Source organism: Magnolia sinica, chromosome 7 (genome assembly GCF_029962835.1).
Source record: "Magnolia sinica isolate HGM2019 chromosome 7, MsV1, whole genome shotgun sequence".
Classification (NCBI taxonomy): Eukaryota; Viridiplantae; Streptophyta; class Magnoliopsida; order Magnoliales; family Magnoliaceae; genus Magnolia; species Magnolia sinica.
Window position 1 is genome coordinate 95,445,353 of NC_080579.1, and position 25,166 is coordinate 95,470,518.

The 25,166-nt window shown below is 38.8% G+C and overlaps 1 protein-coding gene and 1 long non-coding RNA gene across 2 annotated transcripts; one reads left to right on the top strand and one right to left on the bottom strand.

Moving 5' to 3' along the window:
* Window positions 1-2,069: 2,069 nt before the first annotated feature.
* LOC131251819 (pre-mRNA-splicing factor ATP-dependent RNA helicase DEAH10) lies at window positions 2,070-24,244 on the top strand. Its single transcript, XM_058252781.1, has 13 exons — window positions 2,070-2,318; window positions 2,805-2,851; window positions 3,546-3,626; window positions 5,194-5,410; window positions 10,532-10,949; window positions 12,066-12,269; window positions 13,218-13,378; window positions 15,085-15,270; window positions 17,172-17,403; window positions 17,942-18,144; window positions 20,939-21,073; window positions 22,600-22,796; window positions 23,720-24,244. Exons 1-12 carry the CDS (start codon window positions 2,197-2,199, stop codon window positions 22,781-22,783), a joined length of 2,190 nt encoding a protein of 729 aa, XP_058108764.1. The 5' UTR covers window positions 2,070-2,196; the 3' UTR covers window positions 22,784-22,796; window positions 23,720-24,244.
* Window positions 23,900-24,540, bottom strand: LOC131251820 (uncharacterized). Its single transcript, XR_009174037.1, has 2 exons — window positions 24,085-24,540; window positions 23,900-24,046 (listed from the first exon to the last, which is right to left on the bottom strand). It is a non-coding gene; the product is annotated as an uncharacterized LOC131251820 (long non-coding RNA).
* Window positions 24,541-25,166: the final 626 nt, after the last annotated feature.

Sequence of the window (25,166 nt, forward strand, 5' to 3'; positions counted from 1 at the left end):
AGCCCGAGTGCGAGCGGGAGCGAGCGCGGCCACTGGAACATGCAAGGTCCATAGTCCACGGACTAGGTAGGTAAATATTATAATACTCCACATCTTTTATATAAACCACAGGTTTTTCTCTTCTCTTTTTCATGTGGGACTATTCCCAAAAACCTATAGAAAAGTGTTTTTCAAAACAACTTTTTATATATTATATATTATTTTAGTATTGAAATATATTTTATTAAAATCAATATTTTTTGCAACAATATCACCCCCAACCCATCGCTCCAATATTCCCTGTTTGGATGCTGTTGTGGATATTTTTACCGTTTCATGCCACCAGGCTTGGGCTTGAGGCAGGCCCTATATTAATATTAGGGGCTGGGCTTAAACTGGACTATTTTAGCAGCTGAGGCCGGATTTAGGCCAAAGTTGAAAAACATGTGATGGGCTTAGATATAGCTTGGCCCTGCCCGTTGACACCGCTAGGTGTCAATGGGCTGAGTAGACCCATTCGGGCTTAACCCACCTTGGGCTGCGCGCAGGCTAGAGCATCAGCCCCGGGGGCCATGTTGGGGCTTAAATTTCAAGCCTGACGGCCCTGGAGTAGAAGCCTAAATTTCAAGCATATTAGGTGCGCCCCACAAAGAAGGACCAGCCCTTACTATGTGGCCCATCATTCTATATTTCATATTGTTTATTCGGCATGAGCTAAAAGGTAAAGTAGATCTAAATTTCAAGTGGACCGTAATATAGTAAACATGCTATTGTTAAAAACTTCTTAAGGCCTATTATAATAATTTCAGTGTTTATTTGATAAGGTCACACAAACATAAATGAAGGGAAAAAAAATAAAAATATTAGCTTTGGTCCAGAACTTTTGTGGCTCATAAAATGTTTTTGATGTGTAATCACCATTATTTTTTGTGTTACAGTCTACTTGGGATTTGGATCTTCATCATTTTTGTGCCTATGCCCTAAATGATATGCCGAAACGGATGAATGACATGGATATATAATACATTCATGAAGATGGGGCCCACAGTAAGGGTCAGGGACCTAACCTAACCAATGCAGCATGGAATGCGTCGGGCTATGCTCTTAAACCACTGGGGAGTATACTGTCAGTTCATGTAAACCGTTTGGAATAACATAGGGTTCTACCGAAAACAACTCAAAATCTTTAGCATGCTGTTTGGAAACTGTGGGATTGAATGCCTACCGTTGAAAACTTGTTTAGGATCACAGAAGTCGAGAAGCTTCGGACCAAGCTGATATTTGTGTTTACCCTTCATCTACATTTGTGTGACGTCGTGAACAGGTTGGATGGCAAATATCACTGTGGGCCCTACGAACGTGGATGGGTGTTATTATCCCACTGTTTCCTATGGTGTGGTCCACTTCAGACTTAAATCTGCTCCATTTTTTGGCTTTTAACCTAAAATGAGCTGAAAAAACGGATGGACGGCGTGGATAAAACAAAAACATATTGGTGGGCCCCAAGTGTCCTGCCCGGGGATGGCGGGTGCGGACGCGGGCTTTGTCAGGAAGTTCCTGCGCAAGGATGCTGCGTGGGCCCACATAGATTTTTTTTTTTTAGAAATCCACCCGTCCATACGTTTTGCCGGATCATTTTAGGACGTGCGAACAAAAATGAGCTGTATCCAACACTCATGTGGACCATACAAGTGGAAACAGTGGACATTCAGTGAGAACCGTTGAAGCATTCCTATGGCCATAAAAGTTTCCTATCAGGCTATAATTTTAGTTTTTTCACTTAATCCAATTTATAATGATCTTGTAAACGGTTTGGATAGCATATAAACAACAAGGTAGAGCCCAGGAAGGTTTCAACGGTATGAATTTCTTTCCCCAATTCTCCATCTCGTGTGACCCACTTGAGTATTGTATCCACATAATTTTTGGTATGATATACTAAAATGATCTCTAAAAACGGATGGACGGAATGGATTTCTCACATACATTGTATTAGGCCCCACCCAGCATCCTTGCACAGGAACTTCATGCGAAAGGCTTTCCCGGGAAATCCGCTCCGGCGGGTCCGGTAGACAACCCGCTTTCGTTTACAACTCAACACAAACACAGAGCGAGCGAGCGAGCGAGAAACCCTGCGTTTTCGCTACTCTTTTGACTGCTCGGCCGGACCTCTCTTACTCGGCCCCTGCTTTTTCACTCTCGCTCTTTCAGTCGAAAATGCCTTCCATTGCTTCTTCTTCTTCTTCTTCCCAACTTCCTCACATAAAAAACTCCCATCAAAATCCACAACCCAACGGCAAGAAGTCCCAAACCAACTTCAGAGACGATTCTCTCCGAAGGTATATGAAAAAATAAACCCTCAAAACCCTAGTTCCGTCTCATTGCTGGAGTATACACTCTTTTCTAGGGTTTCTGTACATGTATCTCTTTCTTTTCGATATATATTTTTTTCGTATTATCTCTATAGTGTTCTACTCCCTCGCGGTGCACATTCGCTTGATCTTGGCCGTCCACCGTGTAGGTCACGTTCTATTAGTATGACCTGACCCAAAAGAATCAGACCAGTCAGCTCATCGGGTAGGCCACATGTGTATCTTAGATATAGACTGATCGTTGATCTTTCTCCTGATCGTCTGTTTTTTCCTCATGAAGCCTTGCCTGTCTGATGAGTGGATGGGCCAGATATTTGGTCAAGTACAATGCTCAAAGCATGTTCTGCCTGATGAACGGACCGGATGGACCGGGAAGCCTCTGTCCATCTATAGCAAGCAAAGCACACTTAACATTCTCTTCTGAACTTTGCTTTGAATTTTTGTTGTTCCCAGGAAGCAGTTGATTGCCCAACAGAAGAAATCACTGCCGATTGCGTCAGGTATGTGCATATGCTGTAAATCATTTCAGTACATGACAATGGAATTGATATCTATACCCATGCTGGCTGATAGATGCAACCTTCCCTTTACACTTGTATTATTACCATTCATGGAGAGTAAATGCTAAATGATGGGAACAACGATTGTTGATCCGCAATACAGACATTGGAATCATATGTCTGTGTTCCAAAAGCCTGGATGTGGTTAACTTGTATGAGGTCCTAATCGTTCATCATTCTGGCCTCACAGAGGATAGTCTAAAGCTACAAAATCACACCTTTCAGATGATTGCGTCCCTCTAAACAAGAAATTTTGGTCCGTTGATTATGGACTGTTGCTTACATGCTTATGTACTTGTTTTTTGTGTTTAGTGCCCATTCGTAGGGCAATGAGTGGATGGTTAGGATCACCTGGGCAGATTGTTTCTTGAGGTATGGGCCCTGCATTGCAGGGTCCACCCAATGAATGGTCCAGATATCATCAGCGCTTGCCATGCATATGGTTTTGATTGTTGAGCTCAAAGTTTTTATTTGTTTGTTTGTGACAAACAAGTCATGTCCATGATAATTTACACAAAGATAGCTCCTTCTTGTACTAATACTAATCAAATGGATGTTTAAATGTGTTTTTTTAAAGAATTTGTGGGGTTTCTTCGTTATCTAAGTGACAATATTTTAATTGTTGATTCTTCAGTTGAGAAAAGAATCGTGGAGGAAGTGAGGAAGAATGACATACTAATAATAGTTGGCGAAACGGGAAGTGGGAAAACAACACGTAAGTTTTCTATGCTTTCTAGTGTGTATATCCACCATTTGTTGTACCTTTTGGTCTTGTACCTTTAAAAAGTCACCCAATTTTGAGTAGAATAACTGTTATGACTCATGAATCTGTTGTTTGTATTGTTGCGGTGTTTCCTAGAAGGTTCAGTGGTGTAAAAGAGCAATGGTTTTGTATGACATGTGATGAAATTATGCTTTTTGGTGATCTTAGTTTTCATTTCCTTATCAAATGAAAATGAAGAAAAATAAAATGAAATGAATTATAGTGTGATTTTGAAAGAAAGAAGGCCCAAACTTGTTCATGTTTATTGAGTCCCTTTCACCACATGAGTTGCAATCACCTTCAATTTCATCCTTTGAGATAATCCTTGGGAAAGCAACTTCTAAGTTCCCCAAAGGCATCTCCGGGTGACACCTGAAAATGGTTGGGTTTCATATCTGCCACACAACTGCTATGTGAGGACAAGAGTTCTCCCGGTGTGTGTGTGTGTGTTTTTTTTTTGTTTTTTTGTTTTTGTTTTTTTGTTTTTTTTTTTGCAAAAATCATTAGGGGGAGGCAGTGATTTACTACCTCTCTAATGTTTATGAATGTGTCACAGACTTACATGTGTGTGGGATCCAAACTTTCCACAGGAAGCACCATCATGTTAAAGGGCCTGAACTGGATAATTCAGCCCATCAGAGAAAGAGTTGGGCCGCAGAAGTGTATGCAATCTGAACTATTGGTAGAAATTCTGACAGGTTTTGACAAGACCTGACACACCTATCAGACAAAAACCCATTAAAATGATTTTTCGGTGTCAAACAAGCATGCCCTAACAGTCACTCGCATCATGCTTACCTAGAGGCCTACAACCTTTTGATTTTCTCTCTCTAACATTCACTCGCATAGTCACATTTTAAACTTTCTAGACCATTCAAAACCTTAATGCTGTGCTTGGGTGCCTTGGGAATGTGTTCCACTCAAAATTGATATCTTGATTGTTTCATCTTCTACATGAAACAGGCAGATCGATTTAGGGTGGAAAAGTGGTCTACCACCCTAAGGCATTGAGGCTTTCTGTGCCTTTCCAAATGCATTGCCTTTTACAGCGGTGAATGGCCTCAAATTCTTTTGGGCTGGATAAGTTGTTGAAGTGTATGTCCAAACTCCAAAGACATCGTAAACTGCATATTTAGATCACCAATAAACATCCTATGATTTTTATTTTGAAAGATAAACATCCTATGAAATTATATACATGATTATAGGGATATTTGGCCCATCTTTCCTCTTTTCTTAGCCCTAAAGTATATTTGTCCAATTTCAATGAGATAAAGACAGGAGGGAGGAACAATCGAAATCCTAAGCCATCTTAGTGGCATTCTAGAAAAGGCAGACAAAAACATGTGGAAATCATGACCCGTCTCACAGGCATTTTTATAGATAAAAAACAAAAGAAATATAGTGCGTATTCCTCTGATTCACCTTATTTGTTCTCTTTTTCTCCATGTGGAATCTTGACAATTTATTGGAAATTATCATACATGAGTGTTGCTCATTTTGGTTATGTTCCCTGCAGAATTGCCACAATTTTTATTTAATGGGGGCTTCTGTCATGATGGAAGAGTTATTGGGATCACACAACCACGTCGGGTTGCTGCTGTTACTGTTGCGAAACGCGTAGCAGAAGAATGTGGAGTGGAGTTAGGCCAAAAAGTTGGGTATTCAATTAGATTTGATGATGTAACTTCCAGCTCCACAAGGATCAAGTACATGACTGATGGACTTTTACTAAGGTGATCTTATGAAATGATTACATTATAGATCCACTCATACATTTCATAAACTGTAAAGCTTTATCTAATCTGTTGTTGATGTTACTCTCAGCATTTATGTGTCAATACTAAAAAACTGCCTCTTAGATTGACAAAAGGCCTAGGCAAGACTACTAAATCGAGTCAATGCAGAATCAGCTGAGTTATTCATTAGAAAATAGTCAAGTATATTGACAAATTGAAGTAAATTAAGAAACATGGAAAAAATGACTATTCGGTGGGACAAGGGTAAAGGGGAAAATGGTAAGATGTAGAGAGTGAAATGATCAAAGAGCTAGTGTTACGGAGAGGAGAAGAGATTAAGATGCGTAGGGGAACACTTGAATAGTATTTGCAAATTTTATTTTTATTTTTTAAAAATGTTTTAATTTTTTTAATTTTTAAATAAATATATCTCAAGAGTAGATGTGAACAAAAAACACCTAGCTTTAACAAATTCTTGTAGTTCATTCATAATGTATTTAGGGGGCACAATCAGGATAACAAAAATCTAGTCAAATTAGTGTCGGGGCATCAATCTGTAATGGTTCTTTTACTCTTTTCGGCATCACTGGAAAAAATGTTTGAAGTCATTTAAGGGTGTGTTCTTGCACACTACAATGCCTTTTATATTAGTTGCTACAAAAATGTTATAATAACCTACAAATTGGATCATTTTAAGGGATAATCAAGGTTTTGATTTACTAGAGTTTAGTGGCTAAGAATCAATTTAGGTTAGGGTATGGTTTATAGATGCCATATGGCATGAAATAGTGAATCAAATTTGAGTTTTTCCCCCTTATTTAGAACTACTCTTGCAAAGGGGAAAATTGTAGAAATCATTCTCTTGAATTCTTTGTCGGGAATCCAGAAATCTGATCTATCTCTTTGTTCTCTCTTCCAACAGACACCTTACTACCCTACATCGAATTCCGTAAGAACAAGTTCATCCGTGGGCATCTTTGTCATCTATGGCTGACATTAGAGAGAAATATAATGGAGAAGAAGGCAAGATCAATTTTTAGGAGTCACTAAAGAAATATCAAATAGATTGAATGTGTTGGCACCACCAATAAAACACCATGGAGAGCCTCCTCGTGGATGAGGAAAAGGCAACTGTATGGAATCAGAGGAATACAATTTTGATGGTGTTCCACTTGATCACCCCCTGGCAGAAGAGGCGATCAGTTGGAGGATCTTGAGTTGTTAGTTGTGACTATACCTAAGGGGTAATAAAAATTAAAATGGTTGAGTTTTAGGGGGATCTGCATATGGAGAATTTCATCTGTTTGTTGGTGAATGTTGGTCAATCCCTTGAATGGAATAAGATTTTGGACCTTATAGCAACCGGATTGCTTGGGCATGTGCTTCTATGGTTGATCCAACTCTAGAAGTCATGTGAGTGCCTTGGGAAAAGAAATTGGAAGGTTGGAAGAAGATGGGGGAGATGAGATATTTCTTCCCTCTCAAATTACGAGCAATAGCTCCATCTCTAGCCCGTCGTCGAGGTATTCCGCAATGGTAATGGTGGCCATAGTGGCCACTACCATTACCTTTACGATACGGGTCATAATAGCTGTTACGGTCCCCATAATGGCCGTTACATTCTCTTTTTTATTAAAAATAAAAACCTGAAAAACCTATATTTGCTCCATAACGTTGAAAAAAAAAATCTGTAAACCTGTATCTACCTTACAACAAATGATTGCAAGGCTGTTGTGGCCTTTACAGGGGGCGTAACGGGCCGTTAATGGTAATTATAGGTCTTTTTTTTTTTGGCATAACGGTTGTTATAGCCATTACGACCCCATAACGTGTAACGGTTGCCACCGTTATCTTTATGTAACGGCCTTTACGGCACACTGTGCCCATCGTGGTCCAAAATAACTTTGACTAATTAGCAGGTCAGCCAATGGCTAATGCGAAACAAGAAGACTAGATGGTAAACAAATGTAATCATGTTTTTCTTCCAGCTATGTTCTTGTATTGATATTGCTAATTGAAGAATTGGTGGATAGATCTTTAGATTGCCCGCATTGTTTGTTCTTTCGCATCATGTTGAGATGTTTTTGCGTGCTCCTAAAAATTTAATAATTTCAAAGAACAAATCAAAGATCCATTGTTAGTAGCGTCTAAGATGACACCACAAATGAAGATGCTTAACAAGATGATGAAGATGGTGGATTGATGGGGTGGATCAATGGATTTGTCAACAAATGGATCAGTGATGGTCAATAAGGTGTACATTGAAGCAGATGCGGACACATCAATCACTCAATCATGGATGGAACAAACAATTGAAGATCAACGTTGGGTGAAGGACAAGATAACATATTCGGCTCATGAGAAGATGAAGATCAAGGCGGTAACAATGTGGTATGATATGGAATCATGGGTGGGCCAGCATCATCAACTTCCAACAAAGTCGATGGGTGGGCCTACGTCATCAATTTCTAGCAAAAGCCAAAAGTGACACGTTACAAAGGTTGTCCATGCCAATGGATCTGTACCGAGATCCAAACTTGAGCACGGGTTCTTCCTAACTAGCAGGGATTGATGCAATCCCAGTTGGGTCATATGGGATGACTTTTATGTAAGCTAGATCTTGAAAAGGCATATGATTATGTTGATTGGGACTTCCTTCCATACATGCTCCAACGGATGGGTTTTGGGGCTAAATGGCGCCTCTGGATTAAGGAATGTGTTAGCTCTGCCATGTTCTCGATCATTCTTAATGGTTCCCCCAAAGGCTTCTTTGGAAGTTCAAGGGGGCTCCGGCAAGGCGAGCCTCTATCTCCTTTCCTTTTCCTTATTGTCGCGGAGGCCCTCTCCAGAATGTTGAAAGGAGGCCAAGAAGTTGGTATCATAGGAGGGTGCGCAATCAGAGGGATGGATGCTCCTATTTCTCACGTTCAATTTGCAGATGACACTCTCCTCTTCTGCGAAGCAAATCAGGTCAAAATCAGTAACTTGCGCACGATCATTCCCTGTTTCGAGGCGGTGTCAGGTCTCAAAGTCAATCTTTCCAAGTCCAAGATGTTTGGTGTTAATATGGAAGAAGCAGAGACTTCTCTTTTTGCGGGCTCTTTCGATTGCCCGACGGGAAATCTTCCGACTACCTTTGTTGGTCTTCCTTTATGTTTAGGAATGCCTCCAAAGTCTTTGTGGGACAAAGTCATTGACAAATTTGAGCATTTTCTTGCTAGATGGAAATGAAAGTACTTATCTTTGGAGGGGTGCCTCACCATGATCAAAGCGGTCATCTCTAACTTGCCCTTATACTTCATGTCTCTGTTCAAATGCCCGAATGCGATCTTGGGCAAGCTTGAAAAACTCAGACGGGACTTCCTCTGGCATGGAAAGGAAGACAGGAAGAAATTTCATTTGGTGAATTGGAAGACGGTGTGTCAGAATGTTCGTAAGGGCGGCGCAGGTGTTAGGGATCTCAAGAGCATGAACTGGGCTCTTTTAGGGAAGTGGATTTGGAGGCTTGGAAATGAACCAGATACTCTTTGGAATTGTTTGATTAAGAGTAAATATGGTCATTCAAAAGTGGGGTGGTAGACGAGAGAAAGTTCAGCTTATAGGGCCTCGGCCCTATGGAAAGATATCCTAGGCATGAAGAAGGAGATTCAAAAAGGCATTCGGTTCTCCATTGGCAAAGGAGACAAAATTCAGTTTTGGGAAGACGTTTGGATAGGGGAGCACCTCTCAAATGTGCATTTCCTAACATTTATCGCCTAGCCCCAAACAGATCCAAATCGGTGGCTGACAGTTATGATATTCATGGTAATGATATTGTGTGGAACCCCCCCATAAGAAGAAATCTCCAAGATTGGGAGCTCGAAGAGTATGCGGCTCTCCTCTCATGCATTAGCGCTGGTAAACCAAATCAGTCAGACAAGGACAGGTTGGTGTGGATTCCAGACAAATCGGGCTTTTTCTTGGTTAAATCCTTATATAACTTCACCACCAGGATCCCTCAGGTGTTAGAAGAAGTGATGACTGATAAATTGTGGAAATACAAGATTCCCCCGAAGATTGCGGTCTTTGCTTAGCTGGTAGGCAAGAGTAAAGTGTTGACGGTAGATAACTTGAGGAAAAAAGGTATGATTCTTACAAATATCTGTCTATGCTGCATGGCGGATGCAGAATCAGTCAACCACCTGTTTATCCACTGCCCCTTCATAACCCAGATTTGGTCTTCTATTTTTTCCTGGTTTCAAGTCTCTTGGGTTCTTCCAAACTCGACAGGGTGGTTGCTAAAAGCCTGGCATGGTGCTTCCTTTGGAAAGCGAAAAATCCATTATTTGGAGAATCTCCCTCACGGCTATTTGGTGGGCGGTGTGGGAAGAGAGGAATGGGAGATGCTTTAGAGGGGAATCTAAAGGGCTGGGTTCCATTCTGCAAAGGGTTCAGTTTTATATTTTTGAATGGGCATCCATCGTTATCCCTCTAAAAGATTGTAATCTGCTTTTGTATGGAGCTAACTGACTCACTATCTCAGCGGGTTGGTTCCTCCCCTGTTCTCTTTTTTCTTCGATGAAAAGTCTTTGTTATCTCTCAAAAAAAAAAAAAAAAAAAAATGGGATGACTGTTAGGTCAACTCCAAGAATACCCTACCTCAAAAGGGCAGGAAAGTTTATTAGAAATCCTATAGGTTGATCATTGACATGGTGGTTGCTGGCAATTTTCTTTAGCTATTGACAATTGCCGCCAGTGACAATTTTAACAGGCCGACCATGGACCTTGGATACCAATTGTTTAGAAGTTGGATTATTGTTATTATTATTATTATTATTATTATTTTGAAAGGTAAGTTGAATTATTCTACATCGAATATATAGTTGATCAATATATGAGTCAAACATGAAGTGTTCTTTTCTTCTTCTTCTTCTTTTTTCTCATAAATTTTGTTGCATTCTTGCAAATTTTATTGTCTACTGAATTATGGTTGTAAAAACATTTCAGTATTATTCTCGACTCTTTCAATTTGATGGAGATGTCATGAATCATGATGATTAGGATTTTTAGCCATTTTCAGTTGAAATATGAAGATCTACAAGCTAGTTTTTTACTAGTTTATGATTTTTAATTTTGCAGGGAAGCATTACTGGATCCTTTGTTGTCTAGGTATTCTGTCATCATAGTTGATGAAGCTCATGAGAGAACAGTCCATACTGATGTGTTGCTAGGCTTGTTGAAAGATGTACAAAATGCAAGGTCACGATCTACCATTCAACAAAATAATTCTGGGAAGATGAATGCTCACAATGGGAGAGTGATTGATAAAGAAGACAATGCTCGATGCCACCGTCATCTAAAGACATGCCAGGGTCCAAAAGTTCCTCCTCTAAAGTTGATTATAATGTCTGCTAGTTTGGATGCGAGAGGTTTTTCTGAGTACTTTGGTGGTGCTAGAGCTGTTCATATTCAAGGGCGACAACACCCTGTAGATATACTTTATACTTATCATGCTGAGCCAGACTGCCTGGATGCGGCCTTAATTACTATTTTTCAGGTACACTTGACAGTTCGGTCTTCTATAACTATCATATACTCTGTATTCAGTTTCCACATTGTCTGCATTGCTCAGGAAAGTTAGAAAAAACTTGACTTGATAAGGATTCAATGAGAGCCCAAGTTTGAGTTAACTTTAAACCTTATCAAGTACTGAATCTTTCTTTTAATGAATTCATTAACAATATATTGTACTTTTTTTTAAAGTCAAAATTTCTTGATACTCTTGATTGAGTCTAGTCAAGTTGGTGAAGTTTTGAGCAGTGTTTTAAATAGCGGTAGTGTGTTGCAGAGTGTTTAGCCCATTATAGAGTGTAGCATGTGCTACACGATACTTCTATTTTTTAATTTAAAAATAGGAAAAACATGATAAATAATAAGAAAAAAAAAAAAAGAAGCAAAAAAATATAAAAATGCTTAAAAGATAATTCATTTCTCAAGTATAAGTATGTTGAAAAAAGTTATTAATTATCGCTTATCAAAACCCAATCCAAATATATAAAGTTATAAACCAAATCAAATAATTATCACATCAACAACTTTATGAGCAAACCACTTTTATTAATAGTCTAATTGAAATTGCAAGTCACAACTTACATGTCCAGAAAAGAAATAAAAATCCCATAGGTTAGGAGTATTAAGTACAATACAAATGCTATCAATACAAATAGGGGTTTTTGAAAACCCTTTTTCTTTCAAGTTTAGTTTTAAGGGTTTTTTAATGTGTGAGTTTCACACCAACTTTAACAAAGGATCACCACCATTTTAAGTGAAAGTAAACAAAGAAGGGTTTGATTTTAACTTTACATTTTAAGTTTATCATGATATGAGTTTTACACCATTTAAAAGAAAAAAGAAACAGAGAAAAAAAAAACATTGTCGCATATGCTACAAATGCTACATGCTATGTAGCTATAGTGTATGCTACAGGGGATTTGCGCTATTTAGCTACGCTACGAGTGCTATTTGAAACACTAGTTTTGAGTACTTGGTCAATTTTCAGAACTTTCTTTGTGGATCATTTTTTTGAACCTTGTTTCCTTGCAATTCAGTTGTGATACTCAGTTATATAAAATTGTGGTGATTGTGTCCATTCCTTTCTACTTCTGTGTGTTAGATTCATTTGGAGGAGAGTCCCGGTGATATACTTGTATTTTTGACTGGGCAAGAAGAGATTGAATCTGCAGAAAGACTAGTCCAAGAGCGGGTGCAACAATTACCCGAAGGCAGTCAAAAGATTTTAACCATTCCTATATATTCATCTCTTCCTTCAGAGCAGCAAATGAAAGTTTTCAGGCCAACCCCATCTGGCTTTCGCAAGGTAGTTTTTTATTGAAATATCTTATTGTTCTTTTTTGGCAGCATACAATTAGGGGGATAAATATATGTTTACTTGAACTTCTCCTTGTGTGTGTGTGTCTGTGTGTGTGTGTGTGTGTGTTTTGGGGGGTGCATGACACTCCAAGATATGCATGGAGTATGGACAGAGTATTCTTCTGATGTTGGCAGCCTGGCACTGTATGTTGTCATTGTCATCATCATTTAAGCCTTATCCCAACTATTTGGGGTCGGCTACATGAATCCTATTGTGCTAATCCACTCTATCAAGGATCATATCCTTAGTTAAACCATAATGTCTCCTCATCCTCCTAGGATGTCTATAAGACTAGCCATGCTTGATGGGACATAATTTTGGGCAGTTATGGAACAACATGTCCATAGGATGAGTTTTAGCTGCAAATGAAGATTTTGAGAGGGATGAGTGATAAGATAGGGATAAAATTAGAAATGTGTGCATTCGAGGGTATTGAAAATAGCACCAATAGGTAACAAGATGAGGGAAAGTAGACTTAGATGGTTTGGTCATGTGCAATGGAGACCAAGAACTATGCTGGTTGGGAGTGAGTTGGTACAAGTTGAAGCTTTTAAAAGGGCAAGGGGAAGTCCCAAAAGAACGCTGGTTGAGGTAGTAAGAAAACACCTAATGACCTATGGTCCAATCAAAGTTATGTCCCTTGATACAGTGGCACGGCGGAAAAGGATTCCTGTAGCCGGCCCCAATTAGTTGGGAGGAGGCTTAGATGATGCTGATGATGATGTGTAATTTCAGATAAATAGAAAAACGAAATATAATAATTAAAACTAGAAATTGCCGTATGTCCAACCATGTCCAACTTTATGTACTTTTCCTAAATGCGTGTCTTTGTTGCATACTTAAATTAAATTGTCCATACATGATGCAGCGCCTAATTTGTGCTGGGTTGTGTAGGTCATATTGGCAACAAATATTGCTGAGACATCAATAACAATCCCTGGAATCAAGTATGTTATAGATCCTGGATTGGTGAAGGCTCGTTCTTACAACCCACTCACAGGGATGGAAGCACTGATTATCATCCCAACCTCAAAAGCACAAGCTCTTCAGCGGAGGTAGGTGTACTGGACACACATATGTATGTAGGGCTGGACTCCTATGATAGTTCATTCAACATGCACGTGACACACTTTCTTTTGATGATCCAAATCATCCAAGTCTTTGACCCAATTATGGATGGAACATAACCGAAAAATTATGCTGATAAGGTGATAGTAACCATTTGGTTTTGCCCATGGAATTTGGAGCAATCATTATTTTACTTTTAACCATCCATTCGATAGCCATCAATTAGATGGTTAGAATTGACAAATACTACATCCACAACGAGGCCCACAATTTGGATGGTTTGGATAGCCATATATGAGCGTGTTGTGTGAGTTTTTTTTTTTTTTTTTTTAAAGATAATTGAATTTTTATTAAAAGAAGGTGCCAAGATGGCGCACTAACCAGAACACAAACCTACAGCCCAAGGAGAGAAAAATTACAAGACTCTACTAACTTCATGGAGGAAGCACATTCCACAACAAAAAAGCTCGCCTTACAAAAAATCTCGAAAGATGAGGTGCTCGCATTCCGAAACCGTCTTCTGTTTCTTCCCCACATGTGAGGGATTTTGAGTCACCAACATATTTAAAAAAATGGTGGTGAACTATCCAAGGAGTCTTGCCCATGTATATATGTGTAATCTTCAGATATAATTTGGACATGAACTTCATATCCAACCCATCTCATACTCCTACATTTAATGTCAATAGGACATCCAAATCATGCATAAGGTGGGCTCTTCCAGGAAGATCGCCCAGTATGAAAATCAGTCAGATCGACAGATCCACTCATCTATTGGGGCCTGGGGTTTTCCACTTTGCCATGGCCTGCTAGTTTTTTGGATTGGGGCAAAAAGTTAGCCCAGGGGGTTTCATGAGGTGACTCAACAAATGGATTTTCTGGATTTTGTGCCCACATCATGTGTCAAAAATTCTCACGAAGTTCCCATGAGAACCTGTTCCCAGGAGAGCATTTCTCTGTGTGTGTGTGTGTGTGTGTGTAGATAAATGGATGGATAGATAGATAGACACACACACATAGATACATATATACATATCTATATCTATACATGCATACATATAAACCTGCAGTAAGTTACAATTTTTGAAAAAATTACTTGTCACCATTTATTGCCCCCTATTTGATTTATGATCTTTTATATGGTTTCTTTACATGTTTCGCTTATACACATTTGAAATCATATTGCTTGAATACGGTTCATAGCTTCTATGCACTTTTGATCATAGTTTCAAATGAAACGGCAATAAGTTGCACTTTTTGAAGAAAAAAATTTACACAAGACAACACCACCCCCTCCCCCCCCCCCCCGAAATTCATCTACGGTTATGATCTCATGCATCATTTTTTTTTAAAAAGAAACTTTTCTAGCAGATCCTTGCATTATAGCAAGAAGTTTAGTGTATAAAGAGAACATCTCATTTCCAATGTTTGTTTCCCTGTGCTTTCTGAGAAACCATTTCGAACTTGTTTTTTCTCCCCTTCCATTCAGCACAATGGCCTGTTATATGCCTATGCTTGTGATCTTGTGGATCATTTGAGCTTCTTTTTACTTGCCAAGCACCAGGCCAGCAATTATTGGTACTTTCAGTTGTAATAAATATGGTTCCTTCAGCCAATGCTTATCTGATTGTGCATATTGTATGAGATCTTATCCTCTGTTCCTTGACAGAAGATTCATGCATGTTTAATGCAGTGGTCGTGCAGGGCGTGAAGGACCTGGCAAGTGCTATCGCTTATACCCTGAGAGCGAATTTAGTAAACTTGTGGATTCCACTGTCCCGGAGATCAAGCGGTGCAACCTCTCAAATGTTGTACTACAGCTTAAGGCTCTAGGCATTGATGATATTATCGGGTTTGACTTCATGGAAAAGCCTTCGAGGTGAAACAAAATCCTGCTTATGGATGGTTGTTGAATAAAAAAATTGCTTGTAATGTTCTTTTCATTTCTTTATTGTTCCTTTTATCAGAAACACGGACATTCAATCACAAATAAAAAGGGAAAAATATTAAAAATCATCAAGACAGTGGATAGGGATTGCTAATAAAAACCGCCGTCTTTGGAACCCCTTCATTAGCCAGCACGTCAGTGATGGATTAGATTTAGTTGACTAATGTTCTTTTATGACAACCCAAATAACTTCGATTTCATGAACCATAAGAGAGTTTAGCTGGAATGACACTTCTTTCTCATTGGAGGAAATAGATTTCGTCATCATCATCTAAGCCATATCCCATTGATTGGGGTTGGCAATGAGGAAATAGATTTAACTTGTTTAAAAGTTTCCAAGAATTCTAAGGGACCGTTTGGATGAGAGTAAATGAGAGGGATTGGGAGTAAATGGAGGTAAATGGAAGTAAATAGCTTTTTTTGGTGTGTTTGGATGGAAGTAAATGGAAGTAAATGAAATGACTTGCGGGTAAATGGGGCTTTAAATTAAATCCTCCCTCTACAGAGAGATTTGAGAGTAAATGGGGGTAAATGCCTTTTTAGGCTCCCTTGGAGAGTCGCATATGTAAACAAAGGTGTTGACATGCACATGTCCACTGTACACGTGGCATGCTAATGATACTCCAAAATAAGCCACATGTAAGCTACATCACTAAGTTCACTTCAGTAGAATGATCCAAACCGTCCAAACGTTGGCCATCAAAATGTACGGTTAAAAAACATTGACAAGTCACTTGTTGGTAATCCTTATGTTTGTGGTCCACCTAAGGCTTGGAATTTCCTCATTTTTTTTTTGTCTAAAGTATATATTTCAATGGGCTTATTATAATTATTCTTTCAAATATCATATATGTACACTAATTTGGGATATTAAAGCTTATTTAGAATATCACGTGTTCCCATGAATATATTGAAAATTTTAAATGCATTTCAATTCCTCCCATTTACTCCCACCCAAACAGAATATTTTGAATTTCAATGCATTTTATTTACTTTCATCCAAACATAACTTCGAGTAAGTCATTTACTCCCAATTCATTTACCTCCAATTCCATTTCCCATTTACCTCCATTTACAAGCGCCCAATCGAGCCCTAAAGGTAAATACTAATAAAAAATCCCAGGGAAACTCAAAAAGTTTGTCTTTCATGAAGAACCTGCGATACTTGGTACCCAGCGCGAGAATAACTCTAGATGTGAAGGCATATGCAATATTTGTGAGGGAAATCCTTGGTAATTATAAGGGCTTGTGAGTCGATCCCAAATAGCTGGGACAATGCTATAATGATGATGATGACCCTTTTGTTCAGTTTGGAACATTAAGTTACACTAAACACCCTACAAATGTTTCCAGTATTTGAATTGGTGAAATTTGAGATTGGCATTGCTACTGTTTAAGCCTATGGAACTTGGATCCTTCAAACAACTAGAGTACTAGATGATATTTGTAAATCTCATGATATAGTGGAATGGTGGAACATGATTTGTGTAGCTGACCCCAATTAGTTGTGATAAGGCTTTGATGATGATTTGATCTCATATGCCTGAACTTTATGGGTAGTTTTTCTTTATTTTTGATTTATAACTTGTTCTGGAGAAAGAAACTTTCATGGCCATTCACTTTGAATCACTAGGTCTTCTGTCAAGACGCATGGTAAAATTTGGCTATTGTTAGAAGAACTTCAAATGTGCTGGATGTTTTGGAAATTTTCCGCAGTCAATACCTAGATTTAACCTCACAATCTTGTAAAATAGTTTATCATCAATCACCATGTGCTCTCAAGTCATTTGAATAACTTATTGCAACATCTGAGGCTTTGATGATGTGAACAGGATGGCTATTGTGAAATCTTTGGAGCAGTTATTTGTACTAGGGGCTCTGACCAACGATTATAAACTATCAGAACCAGTTGGGCGTCAAATGGGCAGCTTGCCCTTAGACCCCATGTACTCAAAGGCACTCATTTTAGCTAGTGAATTCAACTGTTTGGAAGAAATGTTGATCACTGTTGCGGTGCTCTCTGTGGAATCGATCTTTTACACCCCTCGGGAAAAGTTGGAAGAGGTATGCATATCTGGTCCTATCACATGTGCATGCACACTATTCATGGAAGCTATGGTGTTGTTGGACACAAACATCAAGTATCTAGGACAACAAACTTTCCTTGCTATGACCAAAATATCATTGAAGTATACCAATCCTTTACTATAACTACATATGATTTATTATTCATGAAGTTGCAGTATTTTCAATATTTTGTTAGATTTTGTCAACTCAAGGATACATTTTTCCTATTGCTAAAAGCTTTAGGTATTAGCATGTGGTTTGTGCCGCCATTACCGTTTATGAATCACTGAATCAGTTTCTTAAACATTGGATTACTTTGTACAATTCTCAGCCATATGGCATCCATTCCTTCATCCCATGCAAATGACAAGTTTAGAAAATACTGTTGTTGGCGAGTTCACTTCTCCAGTTGCATAATATTGCATTTGTATCCTATTTTGAATTTAAGATACTTATCTCAATACATCTGTATTGCTTTCCTTTTTGTTTGAAAATCATATTTTAATTGGTGATAACCACTTTCTCTTGAAATCAGGCAAGAGCTGCGAGGAAGCTTTTTTCCAGTCTAGAGGGAGACCACATCACATTGGTTAATGTATATCGGGCATCTGCAGAGTGCTTGCAGAAGAGCAAGATGGCAAACAGTAAAGAGAAAACAACTGAGAAACGCTTGAACAAATGGTGCAGGGAAAATTTCATCAATAGCCGTTCCCTGAGGCATGCCAGAGACATTCACAGGTTGGGCTAACATAATCTTGCTAAAAGCATCCTATATGATTTTTTCCGTGTGACATTCATCGATGTATCAATGACTGATATGAAGAACCTATGATATGGACTTGTCCATTGCTGGTTTATATATGCTTTTTTTTTCCTCTAGTAATAAGGTTACATATCTGTGAAACTTTGCCGTAATGGGTGCAGAATTAACACGCTATAAGTAACTATTTTTCTTGCCTTTCTATAGTTAACAAAAAGATATTTTCAATATAAAGCCACATTTTTCTTGCTTTTTTGTATCATCTATATACTATTTGTATAGTGCTTTTCTGTTTCTCATAGACTAATTTCTAGTATGCCTTATGATCTAATACTTTATATATATATATATATATATATATATGTAGAGAGAGAGAGAGAGAGAGAAATGCTCACCTGCGCACCTTCTTACATGAGCACCTTTGCACACGTGTCATGGGCACAGAATCTGAATTGTCCACGTGATGCGGCACCCCTTGAAACCTCACTAGCCCAACTTTCAGCCCGATACAAGACTCTGGTGGGCCATGGCAAAAGGAAACAGTTTCCTCCCTTGATTGGCATTTCTCTTTGCTATGGCCTGCTAGAGTTTTGGATCAGGCTGAAAATTGGGCCCATAGAGTTTCAAGGGGTGCCGCATCACGTGGACCGTTCAGATTCTATGCCCATGACACGTGTGCAAAGGTGTGCATGGGTGCTCACGTAAGAAGGTGCGCAGGTGAGCATCTCTCTCTCTCTCTCTACACACACACAGAGTTCATTGGGGAAATGCTTTCGGCACCATTGACAAAAAAGAACCTTCAAAAGAGGCCACACGGTTTGTATGTAGTGCAATGTTTTAAATTCTGGATCGGATCCTGACCTGTTTCTGCAGACATTTCAATTCAACCATGGGCCCAACTGGTCAGACCCACCCTGGCCTGTTTCAGCCTCAAACTATACTCGATCTGTAATTATGAAAACGAGAAGGAATTAACAAGCAATTTGGTGCTATCATCGTGGTTAGAGCCTTTGATTTTCTAGTAGAAGATGTGGGTCGAGCTTTGATGGGTGTGCTGGCATTTTTCAGTGACTCCCAGGATTCCCGGTCTTTTTTGGTGGCTGTTTCTGATCCAAACCACCCAACTGCCGCATCCAGTCTTGGCTTTAAAACACCAATATAGGGCTTTTATGGTTGTATGGTTGGGAGTAGAGGCTTTGCAATCCAACTGGTCATCAATTAGGGCTATATGATTGTATATGTTGGTTCCACAGTCCCATTAGACCATTGAATTGGCCCTAATATGTCATTGAAGCTCTTGACCTGGTCCAGATCATCAATCAGCTCAACGTCAACGGTGGGATAGCCTGATCTTCAACCTGAACTGTTAGGAAGGCAACGTCTGGACTGTTCTGTGGACCTTTTCTGGGCTGGATCTGGAATTCAAACCCTTGGATGGGCCCGACCAAACAATTGGCCACAAATAAGGACCAATATGGGCCTTGATTGAATCAGATCACCTGGATCCATAACAAATCATATTCCGTGCTCAAAATTGTATCCTACAGGACCTGACGAATTTACTCGAATCATCAGATTCAGATTTAATACCCATATTTGAACCCAATAGGACCTGAATGGAAGTCTTTTCGCTTTGGATACAGTTACACCAATATCTGACCTGAACCCGACCTGTTGACATCTTTGTCATGCACGCTCACACAAATTATCTGACTTTTAAATTCACAACCATTGGATACACTCGCTAACACATCCATACTAGCTAATCAATTGATAATATTGTAAGATTATCTATAACATACATCTTAGTTTCAGTACAATATGTGGACAAATATAATCCTACGGATAGGATTATGATATTTAAATCTATATCAATACTATATAATTTCTAATCGCAATTAATAGATCATGATATTTTTATTGGGCATGATTTGCCTCTAACATGGTTTTCCTTGTCATCAATAAATTGTTTTGTGTAAACAAAGAGAAGGTTTTGTGAAATAGCTGTCTGGAAGTGCCCATCAAGAATCTCTGACGTGTTTTCGGGGCATCGGATTTCGTTTGGGTTTTCCCTAGTGCTGCCAATATTGGTAGTTCAAAGAAATCCAGTGGGTATTTGAAAAGAGGAATTTTGAGAGTTTTGAGCACAAACAAAGGCGTAGTTTCCTGACTTGCCGGACCTGTGCATGTGGCACCCAGGCTGTGGTGATCTGACCTCTTGCTCCTATGGGCCGACTATGGTGGCGGGTGCTGTGGTAATATTGCATATTGGAAGAGGTAACCTATAAACAGATGGTTAAAAGAAAATTTACGACATTGGTCCATGTCCCGTGTAAAAATGGTAGAACATCAGAGGGTGAGGATCATCCGATGTTGGGGGTTTCTGGGGCAGCCCCAATCCACATTGGAGACCATAAGATTGATGGTTTGGAACACTGAACATGGGCTCCACAAAAATAGTATCCTGCACGTCAGCAAACTATATGTTTGCTAATGCTCAGGACCCAATATTTTCTCATTTGAAATTAACTTGTGTAGGCAGCTCAGATCATAATCTGAGCTTCTTCACAAATCTTTGTTTCTTCACAACCGGAAATGCACATTTCTTCATGCAGTTCGCAATGTATACAGCATGATTGATGCTGTTCCTTACTCTGAAAAAAATTTTGTTAGCTGAGCGTCAATGCCCTGCCGACACTGCAGCGTATGCCTGTATCTGAGTTTGTGTGTGTGTTTTTTTTTTAATTATCTCGTATATCTGCCTTCTTGCAGCCAAATTCAAGGGCATGCCAAACAATTGGGTCTGCATATTTCTTCATGTGGGGATGATATGGTGCAGTTCTGCAGATGTCTTGCTGCATCTTTTTTCCTAAATGCTGCTTTGAAACAGCCTGATGGATCATACAGGTATGGAACTGTAGGATAATGGGGGGGAAAATCTGAATGTTATGTGTTCTTTGTATCTTGATTGTTTTAGTGAGGGTTGTGTTTGTGTGGAATTGAAGGCTAATGAAAAAAGGAGTTAAGACTGCGTGTCTTAAGAAAGAAGTGTTTGTGCTGTTGAAGTGTTTTGGAAAAGATGAGGATGTTATAATAGTGGAATGGTTGTCATCTGTTAAAATAAAAACACATGGCCTATTTCTGTAATTTTCAGATTTGAAGACATCATTCTTGCTCCTAATGTCTGATGAAAACAGTGCCATCAAATCCAAAATTTTCAAACACTTAGGAACTGCCCCAGTGTTGTTTTAAACTATCACTTTTCCAATCACTGTACCCTTCATGGACTTGCAGATATCGAATCTGCTGATGTGGATAATCCCTCATGTGAATCCTGCTTTCTTTGTGAACACTCAACTTCATTGTTAAAAGAAAGCATGTGGAACAATATTACCTGTACCTCTCAAAAAAACAAAAAAACAAAAAAACAAACAAGCAAACAAACAAAGTATCACCTGAACACTTCTTTTTGGCTTTTGCTGGGCTGGACACTTGGGTCTCCTTGACACAACATTTCATAATCCGATGGACAAAGTGTCCTAATCTTGTTGTTGATAAATGCCATGGGTTGGACACTTTTAAGAGAGATGGCAAACATCATCGATAAAGTTCTCCTTTCATCTTTCTTTCTTTTTTCGAACTGCTGTATGATTTTATATATTATTTATTTTTTGTTGGATCAAAGATTTCTCTTTGCCCTCAAGATTGTCTCTGTTCTCTTGGTGCTAGGGAAACCATTCATAGTGCCTCGCACACAATCTAGGCTTGGCATGTGTAACAGAAAATCGCAAACCTCTATCTGTGAGAAAAAAAAAAAAAAAAAAGGGACTATTTTCAACTTCTATGTCCAAACTGGAAATGCTCAAGATATGTCCTCTGGCACAGTCATTCCGAGAGGAAATCAAAAGTATGGGCTGTAAAAGAAGTTGATACGATATAAATCTTTACTTTTGAAATGAAAAGAAAGTGGACTATCTTGAAGGCAAAAAGAAAGGATTTGAAGAGGCAGAGAAGGGTTGTGGAGTATTAAGGAGGGGTGAAGAGAAATAGGATGTGCATTCCTTCTGAAAGATCTGTCAACTTTTGGGAGTCTTGCTTATTCTGGCAAAATAAATAGAATGGAAAAAAGAAGAGGTTTGAAGGGTTGGGTTATTAAAAAAAAAAGTTGTACAATGTTGTTTTCTTCCTTTGAAAGTGTCAATAAAATAGCCTTACCACTTGAATAATTTTTTTTTTTCTTTTTAAAAAGACGAAATAAAAAAGAAAGCCTTTCAAAGAAAAATATCATTCATTCACTGTTTCAGAGTATGTGTTGTTAGGTGTTGGTTATTACTATTTTGTTTTTCTTTATAAATTTCTGCATGCCAATATAATGCTAGCTTGTGTAGTGAATTCATCTTTTCCATTTTGAAATCAGTCTTATTACTTTACAGGGCTATGGCAAGCAGTCAGCTAGTTCAAATCCACCCTTCTTCAGTTTTATTTCGGACAAAACCAGAATGTATTATTTTCAATGAATTGGTGCGAACAAATCATAATTATGTTCGAAATATAACAAGAATCGATCCGCTGTGGCTACCTGAGTTGGCTCCACAATACTACGCCACACAAAATTAGGGTTTTAATACAGGTACAAATGATCCATGCTTGATTCTTGCTTCTTGTATTTCTTGTTCTTGGTTTGCTTCTAAGATCTTAAGATGTTGATTAGCATTTTCTGCTTTTATAAGACACGTTCCATAGTTCAAGAACTCAGGAAAAAAAAAAACTCGACTTGATCAGATTTTGGCTTGACTCTACAAAAACTCAATTTGGCCAACACTCACCAAGATCCAGTTAACTTGTTAGGACTCATGTCAATCCACCGAGATTTGACTCAACTTACCATGAACTGGTAATACTATACTTCAGGTATTAGATATTACCGTGTCTTGACATTTGAGTCTCGATTAGGATTTTGACTGAATCTTAATCTAGATGGTGGCTAAATTTTCGTACTTCTAATCCTTTAATGTTAGCAGTTCTGTCCCTTGGACTCTCAGCATGTTCAGGGCTTGGATCTCTTGCCAGCATATCTGTAGGTTTTAAAGGCTGGATCTTGATTGAGTTTACTCAATTATTACGGAGCTATGTGCTAAGGGTGCTGAGAGAGCTGCTGCCAAAGAATTGGTCATAATGATATTGGCTAAATTCAGAATGACATTTCTTTATAGAGCTGCAGATGTAGCTCAATACTGAAGTTTTGGATCAATCTCATTCTATGCATAATTGAGAATAGAAGCAGTTGCATTCTATGCATAATTTAGAATAGAGGCAATTGCATTGAGTCCCATGCAAGGCAATTACAATGCCCTGCATTGTGTAGGGGTGTGCGCGTGTGTAAAAAAAAAATGCAAGGCAATTACAATTCCCTTCTGCGTTTATTGGACTATTCTAATTGCTAATTAAATTCAATAGTTAATCCAAATGCACCCTTAACAGGTGATGTTTCTTATGCCATTAGTATGCTGCGGAGTGTTCGTCGTTACTGATTCATGTGCCATTATAATGCAGGATGCATGAGATACTTATTTCCCTACCCCAACTCTTGAGACAGTTTCTGTAATTCCTCTTCAATCAGAAATCTGCCCCACCAAATTCTGATGTCTGCAGCAAAAAGCCATCCTGGTGCAATGGTGGTTGGGCGGAGAGTCTATAATGATTTTCGCACTGGCTTTCATCCATTCTCACACACCTTTTTGGTATCCTGAGTGGGCCTGTGCATCAATGGTGGAAAAGTAGGAATGGTTCGAGATGGCCTTTCGGGTCTCGTCTTTTTCCACAAGTGCTCAGTTGGGCTGTTCATCAAGGGAAGCTTCCTCAATGCTTGATTTCCATGACCTATGGTGGTGGATTTCATTGAATGCAAAATTCATGACTAAGTGATAATCTGAGCTGTTCATCTAGAAGGCCCACTGCAGGTGGTTCAATCTGGACTGTTGTTTCTAACGCACCTTTTGTATGGTCAGTGAGAATCTCTGTTGTTAAATAAATGAATGCAGAAGAGAAATGAAATATTTATGTTCTAAGATATTCAAATATCCGTGTATTCCATGAGGCTGATGCTTGTATGCAATGCTTTTCATTATGGTACAATCCATTGGAATAACAGAAATTTTCTACAACACAATTGGGCAAATAACTGCCGAAAGCTGGCCTAAGATTCTCAATAGGCAATATATTATGGTATGACCGTTCATTGTGGTTCCTGTCAAGTAAATGGCCTAGATCAAATGTACAGTTGCTGGCCTAGTTTTTTCCTCTTGAGAAAATAAAATATTAGTGTTCAGTTTACAAATGGGCTAGAATTATGAACAAAAGGGACCAGATTTTGGTGATGGGTTCATTTGATGGCCCCCTCATCTCCAACGTTTTCTTTTATGTAGTGCGTGAAACACCCAATCACACTTTGGGCTACCATGTTGTAAGTCACGCCCACTGAGCAGGTTTTGATGAAATATATAAACCATGCTGGCCTGAAGCACCACTCTTTGGTTTCCGCTCAGGCAGCGAGAGAGCAGGCCTCACCATAAATTATGCTAATCATGCCTTGAAGTAAGAAAACCTTAAATCATTCATCATCATCATCTAAACTTTAATCTGCAATCAGATAAATCAAAGAGATACTTTGACACTACCGAATTGGTTGGTGGGCATTTATTGGAAAGCTAAAAATGAAAAACATCCACTGGTCTCATTTCAAGAAATAAGGTGTCCAAGAATCAGAGGTTGGATCTTGAGAATGTGGCTTAGTGAGAGTGGGTTCCAGAATTACTAGGTTAACCCTGAGTTAATATATGCCACTTGTGCCATTTCTGAGTGCCTGCAGATCAAGCATAACACAGCCAAATATCACATACCTCGGCAAATAACAGGGAATTTTGTTCGTGATACATGTGAACTGAGACACATAATCTAGAATGTACACTTTAATTTAAATTTTGCATGTCACTCATGCAAT